Here is a 15,720-nt window from a genome sequence, read left to right as displayed (position 1 = left end):
TCGGTGACTGGGGGAGGTGGCAGCAGGCCAACAGAAGAGAACACTCCAGACCTCGGCTCTTGTCCTGCTCAGTGCTGACTCCCACCTGTGAGCCTCAGTTTCCCCTTCTGCAGCACTGATACCCTTTAGGTTTCTCACAGAGCAAAGAAACCTTCCCCAGAGACGCTGTGAAACCTGGGTCTCCCCGAGGAGCAGTCTGAGCACCTGAGACAGATACACGCCAACCAGGGGCTCACACCAACACCCATAACTGCCATTCCGTGGGGTGCGAGGTAACAACATGTGCCTAGAACGGCTGTCAAGTGTTCTAGAGGAAAATGTCACACCCGGATGTATCAGGCGGCTCTCGGGGTAGAGGGAGAAACTACAGGACACAAGGCAGCTCTGAGCCAAATCCAGAATACGGGACACGCTTGTAACGCCAAACTGTTCCAGTTTCTTCAAAAACAGGTAGTGGGGTGGGGGGTTGGGAGGACTATTCCAGACCCCCCAAAAGGGACAAAGACATAATGAAATCTAAGTCGTGGCCCTCAATTGTACTGTATTTTGTTTAAGCCATAAAAATAAAGCTGTGGACAGTGAGCGGGGTGTGGACGGTGCCTGGACAGCAGATGACACTGTGATCTTGACTCTTCTCAGGTGTGACAAGGGCACTATGGTTTTGCGCGGTATTCTTGCGTCTCATGAAATGTGTGTGGGTGTATTTTAGGTGGGCGGAGCATTATGATGTCTGCAACTTATGTCAAGTAAGTGAGCAAGTAAGTGTGTGTCTGAGACAGCAAGCCAACCGGGGTGCCAAGAGCAGCACTCATGGTCTCCGCGGGGTCTCAGGGGCCTTGCGTGTTCATGACACTGTTCTTGCAAGTGATCTGTTTGAAATTTTTCATAATAAAAAGGTGGGGTGAGGGGCGCCTGGGTGGCTCAGTCGTTAAGCGTCTGCCTTCGGCTCAGGTCATGATCCCAGGGTCCTGGGATCGAGCCCCGCATCGGGCTCCCTGCTCAGCGGGAAGCCTGCTTCTCCCTCTCCCCTTGCTTGTGTTCCCTCTCTCACTGTCTCTCTCTCTGTCAAAATAAATAAATAAAATCTTTAAAAAAAAAAGGTGGGGTGAAAGCCAATGGCACAGAATAAAGGGGCAATTCTTCCAGATTAAGACAGAGCTTTATGAGAAATAATTAAATTTGACACTTGTATCTTTTTCTTCTTTTTTCTTTAATTTTTATTTTTAACTAATCTCTGTGCCCAATGTGGGGATCGAACCCGTGACCCTGAGATCAAGAGATGGGTGCTCCACTGACTGAGCCAGCCAAGCCTCCCTCAATACTTGTATCTTGAGGGGTGCCTGGATGGCTCAGTTGGTTAGGCGTTTGCCTCTTGATTTCAGCTCAGGTCATGGTCTCGGGGTCATGATATCAAGCCCTGCATTGGGGTCCGCACTCAGCAGGGAGTCGGCTTCTCTCTCTCTCTCTCTCCTTCTGCCCCTCCCCCTGCTCCCTCTAAAATAAGTAAATAAATCTTTAAAAAAAAAAAACATTAAAAAAATACTTGTATCTTGATTGGATCCCAGTCTGAACAGCCTGTGAGTATTTCAGGGCTAATTAGGAAAATCCACAGTGGATCTTCGAGACCACTGGGGAGCTGTTGTGAGCTTCAAGCATGACCACAGAATTGCTGCTGTGAATAAAAGCGCCCATAGTTTTTAGAAATGTGCAACAAGGTATTCAAAGATAAAAACATCATGATGTCTCTAACTCATTTTTAAATACTTCAGGAAAAAAGCAAACTGAGAGCATGCATGCACAGCAAAATGTGAAGTCTGGATGATGGGTGCGCTCTACTTGTCTGGGCGTTAGAGAATTTTTCATCATACAGCATCGGAAAAATTTCTCGTAGATAAATCGGAGGTGGCCTCGCTGGGCCAGCACTGTTTGCTCGGGGCCACAGCTATAATTCCTGACGCAGAGGCTGAGAGTAGGCGAGGTGCCTGCTCTGGGCACAACCCAAAATGATGAGGCAGGACTCGTGGGATGGAAGTGAGCTGAGAGATGTGCCTGAGCTCTTCCCTACAGGATAAGAAAGAGGCCCAGAAGGGGAACTAGGCTCTCCCGAGGCCACGTGACAAAATTCACCGCTGGCTTTCACAGGCTGGGAAGGGCCTCTGGTGTCACTTCCATTATACAGTCCATTAGTGTGTGCACGTGCACACACACTGGCACACGTGCACACACAGACGTGCACACGCAGTCATGCGTTCACAGATACGCACGTGTGCACACACACACACACACTCGTGCACAGGTGCCTGTGAACACTCAGGGCCACACCTCAGTCCCTGACCACAGCAGGTGCTCGGTACCCTGGCTGAACTTGAAGGGAGCTGGTTTATCAATCACCTACTGTGCGCTGAGCACCTCAGCACGGGGTCCCTCCAAACTGCTCTGTGAGGTCAGACGGCTGAGGAAATGGGAGCTCAGGGGGAGCCCGGGCCTATGGGGTAGAGGGAGGGACTTGGAGCCAGATGCTGGCATCAGGCTCCATCTCTTAGTCGCTGCCTGGGCCTGGAAACGTGACGTCTCATCTCCAAGCCTCAGGCTCCCTGTCTGCATATTACAGGGATGGCTCCCCCTCACTAGCCCTGTCGGGAGGGCACAGACACCCCCGGTGTGTTACCTGGCTCACGCTAGGCTCATCATCCCCACGAATGGCTGTGACCTTGAGCAATAAGGTCATGAAAATCTCGCACAGAGCTATGCTCATTCAAACAGCACAGCCTGGAATCATCCCTTGATCTGCTGGGGATCTCGGGGACCCTGGGCAAGGACCTCCCCTCCCCCAGCCTTGGTTTTGTCGTCTATAAGGCAGGTGTGACAAAAGCCCCTATGTTACAGGGCTGGAGCAAACACAAGCGTGGCTTCACAGGGACCCTGGCCCACAGCAGATCCATGAAGCACGATGATCTGTCTGATTCTTTGCGCTGCCCCCCAACACCTACAGCCTCACAGAAACCCTGACAGGCCCCAGGCCCCAGGCCGGGTGGGCTCGGCGGTACCTGGCGGTGGGTAGCACTGTAACAGTCGCAGGAGTTTCACCGAGAGCCAGGGCGCCGGGACGAAGTAGTAGGTGTAGTCCTGGAGGTCGGTGGAGGCCGAGGAGACGATCTGGGGGCGGAAGAGGGGGTGAGGCATGGACAGGGAAGGGCATGGGGCAGGGGCAGGGCAGAGCCACACTGTATTCCGAAGGGCGTGCAGGAATCTGAGGCCCGGGGAGGGGAGTGAGGAGGCCTGGAGCACACAGCGAGCGACCTAAGCCAGGGCTCCCGACTTTTGCATGTAATGCTGCTGTCAGGAGGGGAAGTCTCTGCCAACCCGAGTCCCTTCTGTGAGCCCCTTACTCCAAGCAGGAGCCTCGCAACGCTCTGGGCTCCTCCACAGAACACGGATCACACCAGCTCACTGCAGACTTGTGTCGCTGTAGCGGTCGCCCCACAGCTGGAAGCAGCTCAGGGGTTAGGAACTGGCTCTGACCCTTTTCTGGGTTCCCAGGCCTAGTGCAAGATCGGACGTAAGAAAGGCTCGGGAAACAGGTGGGGACTTAGCAGGAGAGTGCGGGACTTTTTTCCTTATGCAAAACTCCTGCTGAAGCTGGGGAATCCCTCCTCCAGGAAGCATTCCCATGTACCATGGCCACGATGGCGTGTGCCGGCCCCCAGGGTCCCTGTCCGCGTCTCCCCGACCAGCCCGGCACGCAGGAGCATTCAGCTGTATGGTGAATGGACGACAAAGCGACTGAATGAGCTGGGGTTTGTTCTTTTTGTTTGCGAATCCAGGCCTCTCCTGACCCTCCCAGGAAGTGTTTATACTCACTCCGAGTCTCCATTCAGGAATCACCTCTGCCAGGAAGCCTTCCTAGACTTCCAGGCTGGGGTAAGTGCCTCCTTTGGGGTCTACAATGCCCCGTACTACCTCCGTGACATCCCAGATCCGTTTTATGAAAAGCTTTGCCAGTCGGACTGCCCTGCCGCATCTCCCTCCCCCCGAACAGGACAGGGAGCTCCTGGAGGGCTCAGGTCTGACTCATCTGTGTCCCCAGAGCCTGGTACACAGGCGGCCTCAGGGTTTGTTCCCAAGGGGCGAAGGTGGTAAGAGGAGCAGAAGGAAGGACAGAAAGGAAAGGTTTGAGAAAGAGGCGCAGGAGGAACAGCAGGGAATGCAGGAGGAAGCAAGAGACAGTGAGGTAAGGGGGAGATCAGGACAGCCCCCCCTTACCTGCTGGGTGCTCATGACACCCAGGCCCATACTGACATCATACAGACTGATTGCCAGCAGCTACACTGTGAGCTGGGCACTGGCATCGCCCCCATTGAACAGATGGCGTCAGTGAGGCCCAGAGAAGTGAAGCCACTTGTCTGGGGCCACACAGCCAGGAAGTGGCAGAGCCAGGATGAGCCCAGCTCAGAGGCTGAGTTCATAACCACTGTGTGGGGCTGCCTCTGAAGGAGAGTGAGGGGGACCAGGGAGGCGTTCCAGGGGACAGAGATGCCAGGGCCATCTCCCACAGCCTATGACAAGACCACACCCACCCGGCTCAGGCGAGACACAGCCAGGGAGATGCACGTCTTGAAGTCGTCCGGGTTCTTCTTGCAGAGACAGGTGATGAGACTGACAGCGGCCGTGACCACACCCTGCAGAGGCAGACAAGTGGCAGGTCAGGGCTGTGGGGGGAGGGTCAGCCTGGAGACAAGTGTCCAGGCTGCAGATCTGAAAGCAGAGACTCAAAGGCTGGGTGGGTGATGGGTGTTGGGGACAACGGACACGATCCCTGGGCAGTCGGGGCTGGGGGGGGGTAATCAGGGGTGGACATGGGGGTTTCTGGATACTTGGGGGGGTGACAGGTACTCAGGACACTGGCCCAAGATCTCTAGGTGCCTGAATAAAGGCAGGGACAGAGGTGGGGGGCCCTGGGCATCCAGGTGGGAATCAGGGCGGGGGTGGGACACTCCCTGGGCTTCCACATGAGCGTCCAAGGCAGAAGGGTCTCTGGGTGAATTGGTGGGGGTGGCTCTGGGAGGCAGCAGCCCGGGGTCTCTGGGCGCCAGGCCCAGGGCTCACCATGTGCTGGTCGTTGAGCAGGTGCACCACCCGGGCCGTCCACTCGCCCATGGGCACTAAGTCGGGTGAGGCCTTGTACAGCCGTAGTAGGCACAGGGCCGCGCTCTGTTTCACGCTGTCCATGCTGTCCCTGTGGGGACACAATTGGGTGGGGGGAGGTCAGCGCGACCCCAGCCCCACAGAGACCTTCCCTCCTCTACCACTCCTCCCAGGAAGGGCGGCTAGCAGCAGGTGGAGAGAGCCAGAGAGACCAGGGATCCAGTCTGCCTCATCACCCACCAAGCCTCAGGTTTTTTAATCTGCAAAATGGGTTCCATCTCAGTAACCTTTGGGTGACTGGCAGAACTACACAAAGTGTCAAGCCTGCCTGTGCACCTTCATTCATTTACCAAGCACTTTCCTGAGCGCCTCTGGGCAGCAGGCTCTGCTGGAGGCGCTGTGGATAGAGGGGTGGACAGACTGGTCCAAATGTCTGTCCTCACAGAGCTTACCTTCTAGCCAGCCAGCCCATATCCCAGCACACACACCAGACCCTGTCCGGCTTCAGTGCTATGGCGCCAATGAGCGCAGGTGCAAGGAGCACTAGGCACGCTGTTTTGCAAGAAGGCCTCTCTGATGAGGTGGCAGGTGAATGGAAAACTGAGTTTAATGAGAAAACCCCAAAAATCTCTGCCCGAAACATCCCAGGGAGAAGGCACAGCCTGTGTGGAGGCCCCGAGGCGGCCACGGGCCTGTGTGTGGCTGCCATGAGTGAGCGAGCAGTGGAGGGGAGAAGCCGGGAGACTGGGCAGGGGGACAGGGGGCCAGACCATGCTGGGCATCGAGGGCCATGGCAACGGCCCTGCTTTTACCCAGGGGGAGATGGAGCCACTGCCGGCGACGAGCAGGGAAGCACCAACGCTGGGGTGACAGCAGGAAAAGCACCAGCACTGAGCCAGGCACCCTCCGGGACGAACTCATTGATCTCTTCACGACAAACCGAGGAACCGGGGCCAGGCGCGTGGGTTTGAGGTCCTGACTGGTGGGGCATGCTGCGGGGGGAGCCGCTGATTCTCTCCAATGGGCGGTTTCCTCCTCAGGAGGATTTGGGGGGGTGAAGAAAGGACACTGTGGACCGGAAGCTGGCATGGCCTCGGACACAGAGGGGGCACGGGGAGCTGTCCTGACCACCCAGGCTGCAGCCTCCAGGTCAAGGGTTTCCCGGAGAGGACCCAACCAGAGCCTGGGCAAAGGACACAGAGGGAAGTCCCAGGAGGAGTGACCGCCACAAGTCAAAGGCCAGGTGAAAAGCCGTTTCACTGGATGTGCAGGAGAAACACGAGTGGCGACAAGGCAGTGCTGTTTCCTCCCGCCAGCCAGGCAGACACAAGCCAGCCAGGCCTCGGATACAGCCGCCCTCGAGCAGACGCGGGGACAGGCCCTCAGAAGAGGAGCGGGGCTACCCCGGGTTGGCGTGCCGCTGGGAGTGGTGTGGACCAAGCCCAGCGAGGCTGCTCCTGGACACCCACCCTGGGGGTGGGCAGGCGTGCGTGTTGAAGGTGACGGTGCGAGAACGTTTGCTGACTGACCGTCATCAACTTAAAACCAAAACGAGCGGAAGGTCTGTCCGAGACGAGCGGAATGGTGCCGCATTAATGGTCTTCACCATCGTCACAGCTCATGGCACGAGTCCTGACCCTGGGCCATGCTCTGTTCTAGGTGTTTCTCCAGCCCTCGAGGGAGGTGACCCCTACCCTCACCTCCAGCTATGGGTGAGGAAACGCCCACTGTACACCAAATGGAGGAATAAGGGCTATTTATCACCTTGGTTAACTTAACCAGAGACTGTGCAACTATTTAGGTAAACTACGGAACGCAGGGCGTGTGCCCAAGTACAAAAGGACAGGGAGGTACGTGGGAATAATGACCATCGAATGCAGGGCACGGGGAGGGAGGGGAAGATGGAGATGATGTGGGGGACGGGACGGGGGAATTCAACTATTTCCTTTCTTTAAAAAAAAAAAAAAATCTGTGATACCACATGACCCAGCAATTCCACGCACAGGCATCTACCCATAAGAACTGAAAACAAAGTTCACACGATGTATTTGTACATCATTCACAAGAGTCAAAAGGAACCTTTCTGATGAGTGGATAACTAAAACACAGTCCCTCCAGACAGCAGAATATTATTACCAGGCCATAAAAAAGGACAGAAGTACAGCTCCATACAACATGGAAGAACCTCGAAAACGTTATGCCGAGTGAAAAGCCAGACACAAAAGGCCACGTATCGCATGCTTCCATTTATCTGTAATGTCCAGAATAGGCAAAACCGACGAAACACGAAGCAGATGAGTGGCTGTCTGGAGCTAGAGGGAAAGGCAATGGGGAGTGAGCTACTAATGAGTATGGGCTTCTTTTTGGGGTGATTAGTGGTGGTGGCTGCACAACACTGTGAATATACTAAAGACCATTGAATTGTACACTGTAAACTGTTGACACAGTGAACTTGATGTCATGTGAATTTTATCATAATTAAAAAAAAAAAAATCTACCTAAAAAGAATATATATTGCTCTGTGCCCCAGTCACCATCAAGGCCAAGTTTCAGGTGTCGAGAGAGGCCAGCAGAGCGCTCAGACAACCCCAGCCTGGCCCCCGATTCTGGCAGGGCACAAGCCCTCAGCATCCATTCCCTGGTGTGAAACTGGGTGTCACCTCTGCTCAGATGAGTCTGTCACACTGGCCTCCTTCTTGGCTTCTCCCTGCTCAGGGTGGCCGGCAGCTTTGCCACGACTGACCACTCTGTCCTCGGAGTTTCTTCGGGTTCCGAGCCACAGCCCACTCTGCATTTCCCTCCCATCTCCCTGGCCAGACCTGGACACCCTGGGCCACCCCGCGGCTTAGCCTCAGGTCACTTCTCATCCCTTCTCATGTCTTCCCCGAGGGACTTCCTCCGGCTGCGGCTTTATTACCATCCATCCCACGCTGTCCCGTATGGTGGCCCCAGCCACACATGGCTACTGGACGCGGGACTCGAGGCCAATCCAAACTGAGAGATAACGTGTGTGTACGTTACACTCACATGTGGTGATGACATGAACAATCACTGGACAATTTTCACGTTGATCCAGTGTCAAAATGAAAATATTTTAGATGGACCGGGTTAAATTAAAATATTAAAAGAAGTTTCACCCGTTTGTTTTTACTTTGTCTGATGTGGCGACCAGAACTGTGGAGGGTGTGTGTGGCTCGAGTTCTATTTTTAGCACTCTGTGCCCGTCTCTCCCACACTCCCTCTGCGGCCCCAACTCCCTGCCGTCCAGCCGCCTACTGGACGTTTCTGCCCACATGTCCACCAGGCACCTCATACCCAGCGTGGCCAAACCTGGCTCAGGGCGTGCCTCTCACTTCCCTGCTTCTCCCCAGGCTTCATCATCCGCCCATTCGAGCTCACCCTCTCTTGCTTTCCCACGCCCTGTAATCTGCCCCGTCGGCTTCTCTCCTGAAACGTACCCAGTGACGACCTCTACGGCTACAACCCTGGTCCCAGCCACTGTCGGCTCTGACCTGGACGGCAGCGGACGTCTCAGTGGTCTCCCTGCCGCCATCCCCACCCCAGTCTCCAGTTCTACCTGAGCTACTTGATTCCGAGGATCAGCCTCTTTCACTGGTTCTGGAATATTCTCAGGCGTTATCCGTTCAAACAACGCCTCTGTCACATTCTCTCTTCCTAGAGCTCTAAAAAGTTTTTTGAGTAATCCCTACACCCAAAATGGGACTTGAACTCACGACCCTGAGATCAAGAGTCGCCCATCCTACTGACTGAGCCAGCCAGGCGTCCCTCTAAAGCTCTAAATAGTGTTACGTTAGACCTTCTCCATCTTCCATGACTCTTAATCTCTCTTGGAATGTTCCATCTCTGTTTCTCTGGGCTGCATTCTCATTCCTTTCTTCAGTTCTACCTCCTGTTTACTAACTCTGCTTTGGCTCTGTCTATCCTGCTGCTAAGCCAGACCGCTTAAATAAATTTCTCCATTTCTTTTTCAAATCTGCTTACACTTCTATTTTTAAGTTTTCTCAGTTACTGAAACATATTAAACATATTTATTTTACATCATATATGAATATTCCAATTCAACTGTTACGCTCAGTTTCCTTTCTGCTGGTTCTCCCTCATGGTGTTGTGTGGCCTGTGTTTAGTGATTTTTGACTGAACGTTACTCATGTAACTTAGAGCTTCATCTGTGGTGAAGGCAGGCTTCTCCAGAAAAGGCTTGTTTGCTTCTGTCAGGCACTGGGCTACTACTAGCTTAAATCACTTTCAACTAAAGTTTGGCTTAAGAATTTGTAGATTAGGGTGCCTGGGTGGCTCAGACGGTTAAGCGTCTGCCTCCGGCTCAGGTCATGATCCCAGGGTCCTGGGATCGAGTCCCGCATCGGACTCCCTGCTCAGTGCAGAGCCTGCTTCTCCCTCTGCCATTCCCTCTGCTTGTGCTCCTCTGTCTATCTCTCTGTCAAATAAATAAATAAAATCTTCAAAAAAAAAAAAAAAAGAATTTGTAGATTAACCCAGGTAGGGAAAAATCAGGCTGAAAACCAGTGTGTGGGCTGCTGCTCTGTACCAAGGTTTGAAACAGGTAATTTTGCTTACAGTCCCCAAGGGGATTTATTTCTAGGTCACCCTCACTTTGAAGTGTGGTTTCTGGGGCCTCTCCTCAGACAAGCTTTGTATCCTGTTCCCAGAGGCTGCAGGGCCCCCAAACCAATATCTAGGTTCACCCTCTAAGCAAAATCTGGCTTTGGCCCTCTGCCCATCTCCCCAGGTGCCAGGCCCCTCTTAGCTTGCAGCCTGTATGCTCCTAATTCTCTCACTAGCTCATGAATACACTGAAGAATACTTTCTTTCCTCTTTTATCCTATATTGTTAGGTTTCAGTGAGAGCGTTAGTCAGGAATCTAGTCCACCATGTTGCCAGAAATATAAGTCATGCCTTCTCCCATACCAAGCTGAGTGATCTTTTAAAAATACAAAGCCAGGGCACCTGGGTGGCTCAGCCGGTTAAGCGACTGCCTTCAGCTCAGGTCATGATCCCAGGGTCCTCGGATCGAGCCCCGGATCAGGCTCCCTGCTTGGCGGGAAGCCTGCTTCTCCCTCTCTCACTTCCCCTGCTTGTGTTCCCCCTCTGTCAATTAAATAAATAAATAAAATCTTTAAAAATAAATAAATAAATAATACGAAGCCAATCATGTCACGTGCCTACTTAAAACACACCAACTCCTCCCATTTCAACTACGATAAAATCCAAACTCCCCTTACTCTGTCTCTTGTTCACTGCCTTCCAGCCACAGAGTATCTCTTGTTTCCTTGAATATAGAAAGCTCATGCCTCAGGGCCTTTGCACTTGTTGCTCCTTTTGCTTGGGACACTCTCCAACATTTTAAAATAACTATCTTCTCATCATTCCAGTCTCAATTACAAGTCACCTTCTTGGAGAGACCCTCCCTGATGAGTGTATTTAAGTAGCTTCTACCACCTCTCACCCCGTTGCCCCCCACTACCCAGTTTTGTTTTCTTCATAGCATTTATTCGTATCTGAACTCATCTTACTTTTTATGTATATGTTTGCTCTTTGGGTATCCTCTCATGTAAGCTTCCTGTAAGATGTAAGCTTCCTGACGGTGGGCACAATAGTCCTTGCTTCTCTCTCCTGCCTCCCCAAACCCATGAGAGTGCCCAGCACACTGCAGGTACTCAAAAAATATTTGATGAATGACCTCCTGCCTCAGGATGATCACACAGGCTGGCCCCAGTGCCTTCCATGCCTTTGCCCTCTCCACAGCCGACTCCTCCTCACCCAGGTCTCAGCCTGATGCCACTTCCTCTTGGAAGCTCTCCCTGATCCCCCAGACTAGGTCAGGCATCCAACTAAATGTCCTTATGGGCTCCTGTGCCCCACGTCATGGTTCCAAGAGGAACTGTGTATTTCACCCTGCAATTATTCAGTCGATGTTTATTTCCCACTCTGGACCATGAATGCTTGGCAAGACGATGACCATGTCCATTTCTGGTCATGACTATATTCCTAGCAATCGGCACAACACTTTGCACACAACAGATGCTCAACAAATGTTTGAGTGAATGACTCAAGATGCAGAAGTTCCAGAGGGCTGTTGCCAGAACTTACGGTTATCACCTCTTTTATACTAGATCTTCAAGGTCAGTTAATCCGACAGACACCCCATTGGATCTTCTGGGGGCTGCGTCACACCACTGAGTCGGGTCGGAGAGAGGAGAAAGAACCACAGGGCTGCCAACAGAATCTAAGCCCCGTATTATCCCCACATCCTGGCTACAGACCTTGGGCAGGTGACGCAATCTTCTGACCCTCGCGCTTGGCTAGGCCTCGTCTATTCCATCCCAAACCCCACCCCACCTGGGTCCCCAGTGCCTCACCCAGCCACCAGGATGCGTGGGATGTCAGCAGCAAAGGCCTCGCCCATCTCACGGCTGCCCACATTGGCGATGCAGTGCAGGGCCAGGCACATGAAGGTCGGGTTGCGGCTGGCCAGGTCGTTCTTGATGGCATTGTTGATGAGCCGGATCAGCTCGGAGTTTGAGTTCACCAGAACCGAGATGAAGAGGTAACCCTGGGTGAGAAAGGAGGTTAGGGGGCTGGGCGCCTTGTGGTTAATGGGTCGTAGGCCCCAATCCTCCCACCCTGGAGTCTGTGCGTCCAGCCCCATCCTCCCTCGGACCCAAGAGTGCAGGCCCCTGGCCCTTCCTCCCCAGACTCACTATCTGCTTCTCCGTGTACTTGTTGGAGCTGAGCAGGTTCACGGCCTCCATGTGCCCAAAGTCAATGTCGTGGCCAAGCAGGAAGATGAACAGCAGTTTACACACATATTTTTTCTTACTGTAGCCATCCAAGGCTTTGTCCCCTAGGGCCAGAGGAAGGAGGAAAGGGGAGACAGAATGAGGAAGGATCATACCTGTAAGTCTCAAGTATCCCAGTTCCCAGCCCCTCCTCCCTCCGACCCAGGGGTCCAGGCCCCCAGTTCCTCCTCCCTCAGACCCAGAGGTCCAGGCCCCCAGCTCCTCCTCCCTCTGACCCAGGGGTTCAGGCCCCCAGCCCCTCCTCCCTCAGACCCAGGGGTCCAGGGCCCCAGCCCCTCCTCCCTCAGACCCAGGGGTCCAGGCCCCCAGCCCCTCCTCCCTCTGATCCAGGGGTCCAGGCCCCCAGCCCCTCCTCCCTCAGACCCAGGGGTCCAGGCCCCCAGCCCCTCCTCCCTCAGACCCAGGAGTCCAGGCCCCCAGCCCCTCCTCCCTCAGCCCCAGGACTCCAGGCCCCCAGCCCTTCCTCCCTCAGGCCCAGGGGTCCAGGGCCCCAGTTCCTCCTCCCTCAGACCCAGGACTCCAGGCCCCCAGCCCCTCCTCCCTCTGACCCAGGACTCCAGGCCCCCAGCCCTTCCTCCCTCAGGCCCAGGGGTCCAGACCCCCAGCTCCTCCTCCCTCTGACCCAGGACTCCAGGCCCCCAGCCTACCTTTGAACTTCGAGCGGATATTGGCCAGTTCCTTGTTGATTCTCTTAATCTCTGCCTCTTTGCTCTTACCTGGGGAGAAGGCGGGGCAGGTGATCAGGGTCCCAGACGGTTGAACTACCTGTGCTGTCTTTCCTTGGCAAGGCCTCTCCCAGCTGGAAGGGCATACTCCCTCCACCCTGGGGCCCTGGGCCCTGGGGCTGAGGCCAAGCCTGGGCCCCATCTCTAGCTGGGAGCTTCACAGAGGTGACAACCATGGCTCATTGGTCTTTCCAACCCAGAGATGGCTGGCACACACTATCAGGTGATCCCTGACTTGCTCCCTCCTTCCTCCTCTCACTGTGGTCCCTGAACTGTACTGGCCCTGGGGGCTCCTGTCTCCACCCACAGCTCTGGTTACGCCTCCACCACCAGCCCCCAGAACTGGCCTGGCAAGAAATATGTGTCAAGGGAGGGAGGGAGGGAGGCAGGAAGGAAGAGCTCAGCTGCCTTCTAGCTGTCCCCCAGGACTCTCACCCCTACGACATCCCCACTGACCCTCTCCAGCGTTATGCAGTCGCCAGGCCAGACCTTTGGGTGAACTCGCCCCCTCTCTTCCTATCTCTCCTTACATCCTTCAGGCCTCGGCCGCTAGGCCCACAGACCCACTTCTTCCATCTCCTGGCTGCCAACCTCTCCCGAACTCATCTGCGACATTCCTACACTTCTGACAAGATCTACTTAAGGGATGAGTCTAGAGGGATTTCCCTGACCGCACGGGCCGGGTCCTGGGCCCCCGGTGCTCCTTGATGCCCAGACACCTCCGCCAGGGCGATCTGACTGGATGGTGACCAGGTCTCAGGCACCCTCCCAGCTTGCTGTGTCCCTCCCCACGCCCCCCACTTCCACTGGAGCCCGACTTCACCATCTTGTCCTTGACCGGCTCACTCTCGTCCAAACAGAACCCCGGGCGCTCCACCCCCTCACTCCGGCCGCCCCCATGTCCCCTCGGCTTGACCTTCAGAACACCGGGACCATCACCGCAACCTTCTCACCCAGAACACTGCAGCGGCCTCTTTTCTGACCTCTCCACCTCCCTGTTCGGGGGGAGCCCACACCATGGCTACCAAGCCCTCTGGCCCTGCCCTGGCCACCCCACCATCACCCCCCTCTCCCTACATCACTGTGTGTTCTGGCCCCCTGGCCTCCACCACCACCACGGACACTCCGCGTTCCTTCCTATCTCAGGGAGGGCCTCGTAGGTGCTGCACCCTCCGCCTGGGCCCATTTCTCAAGTTATCTCCTTGTCACTTGGGTCTCAGCTCTTGTCACCTCCTCCAAGAGGCCTTTTCTGACCAGTTCTTTCAAGCCAATGCCTTATACTTGTTTCCACCATTAAAAGAAAAAAAAAAAAAGTCCTCCCTGGTACATTTCACACCCTGTAACTATTTTATTTAATTTACTGTCCAACCTTGGCTCCCACTTCAGATTACAAGCATCACAAGGGAGCTTCTAGCACAGTGCCTGGCATACAGCAAGCGCTTAAGAAACGTCTGGTCATCTGAAGGGCAGAGGCCTGCTCAGACCCACGGCCATGTCACCTGCATCCCCGAGCACGTGGCCAGGCACCTGGGAGGCCGTGTGCAATGAACAAATGAGCAAACAGGCGAGGGTATGAGCTCTCCTCGTCTTTAGAAATCCTGCCTCACCTCCAACTCCCAACTTCCAGGGAAGCTGCCACAAGCTTCTCCTCCAGGAAGCCCCCTCTGATTAGTACCTTCTGACCGGTGCCAAGCGGGCCCTGAGCTGCACTGTCCGATACAGCAGCCACCAGCCAGCCAGCTGTGGAGCACCTGAAATATGGCTGCCCCGAACTGAGATGGGGTTTAGGCGGCAAAGACACGTTGGATTTGGAAAACCAAGGAGGGGAAAAAAAGAACGTGAAATATCTCATCGAAAACTTAAAAACACTGATGACGTGTCGAAACGACAACATTTTGGTGTATTAGATTATGGAAACATGTTAGTCAAATTAAGTTTTCCAGTTGCTTTCTCCATTTACAAACAATGTGGCTACGGTTAAAGTTAAAACCACACATGTGGTTCCCACGTGGTGTGTGTCCCCTCCAGCAGAGCACCTGCTGTGGGTGTCGGGGTCTGCCCCTGTCCCCCAGATCACACAAGGAGCCCCTAGAGGGCAGGGCCACCATTTGCCACTTTTCTGGGTAGCAAGTCCATATTCCAAGGGCCTACCAAGTGCCAAGCGCAGAAAAGGCAGGAAGATGTGAACAGGGGCCTGTGCAGAGTGTGCAGAGTGACCAGCTCTCCGTCCTCAGGAAGGGGGTGGAGGGCCCGGGGATGGGGGTGGGAGAGGGTCTCTGGGACCCAGGCCAGGAAGGGCCAGTTCCTCAGGGATGAGCTTGAATGGGCCTGTGTGGCCCCAGAGGCCACCTGATCTTTTATTAATGACACATTTCCCAAGCCCCATGGGCCAGGCCCTAGTGGGGGTGACGCTGGGCACCCAGAATCCACGCAACCCAGCACTTCTGATCTGCCCCCAGGGGTTCCTGGCCTGAGAAGGTACAGGCAATGAGCCCTGTCCCCACACCTGAGTGAGATGCACAGAGACAGGCTACCGGGGGCCTCGGTGGTGGCGGCCAGGAGGAGGGGACATTTGAGGAGGGCTCTGAAAGGTGAGGAGGGTTCAGGAGCAGTTCACCGGGTGAGGGCGGCCAGAAGGAAGCCACACTGCTGAGGACGGCCTGCGTGAGGGTGGTGGCGGGGGTGGGGTGGGGTGGGGGTTGGGACATGGGACATGGCAGCGCCTCCCTCTGGGGGCCAGCCCAGGACAGGCAAGGGTGCAAGGCGGGCCCTGGGAACCAGTGTGCACGCTCTGGTCTATTCCTGAGGATGGCCACAACTGCTTCAAGCGCTCGCCTTAAAACTGTCGTGTAGGGACCAGACCAAAAAAAAAAAAAATCCTCTATTACAAATGGACCATAGCACCTGCTTAAACTTCATTGCAGAGACACAGACATGTGAACAGCAACTGAATGTGAGGCTAGAGCACTCTCTGGATTTCGTTTAAACCACATTAAAAGCTTCAAGATGCA

At 54.8% G+C, this 15,720-nt stretch overlaps 1 protein-coding gene across 2 annotated transcripts in view; it reads right to left on the bottom strand.

Moving 5' to 3' along the window:
- AP2A1 (adaptor related protein complex 2 subunit alpha 1) overlaps positions 1–15,720 on the bottom strand; it is a 30,658-nt gene that overhangs the window by 6,931 nt on the left and 8,007 nt on the right. For both annotated transcript variants that reach the window (XM_027619235.1, XM_027619236.1), the window contains exons 2-7: positions 12,632–12,700; positions 11,886–12,028; positions 11,544–11,737; positions 5,107–5,236; positions 4,578–4,679; positions 3,048–3,156 (exon numbers count right to left, since the gene is read on the bottom strand). In XM_027619235.1, the coding sequence (XP_027475036.1) occupies positions 3,048–3,156; positions 4,578–4,679; positions 5,107–5,236; positions 11,544–11,737; positions 11,886–12,028; positions 12,632–12,700 (747 nt within the window). The remainder of the gene's footprint in view (positions 1–3,047; positions 3,157–4,577; positions 4,680–5,106; positions 5,237–11,543; positions 11,738–11,885; positions 12,029–12,631; positions 12,701–15,720) is intronic.

Source organism: Zalophus californianus, chromosome 17 (genome assembly GCF_009762305.2).
Source record: "Zalophus californianus isolate mZalCal1 chromosome 17, mZalCal1.pri.v2, whole genome shotgun sequence".
NCBI classification, from domain to species: Eukaryota; Metazoa; Chordata; class Mammalia; order Carnivora; family Otariidae; genus Zalophus; species Zalophus californianus.
The sequence above is the reverse complement of the archived record's forward strand: the minus strand, read 5'-3'. Positions and strand labels throughout refer to the sequence as shown.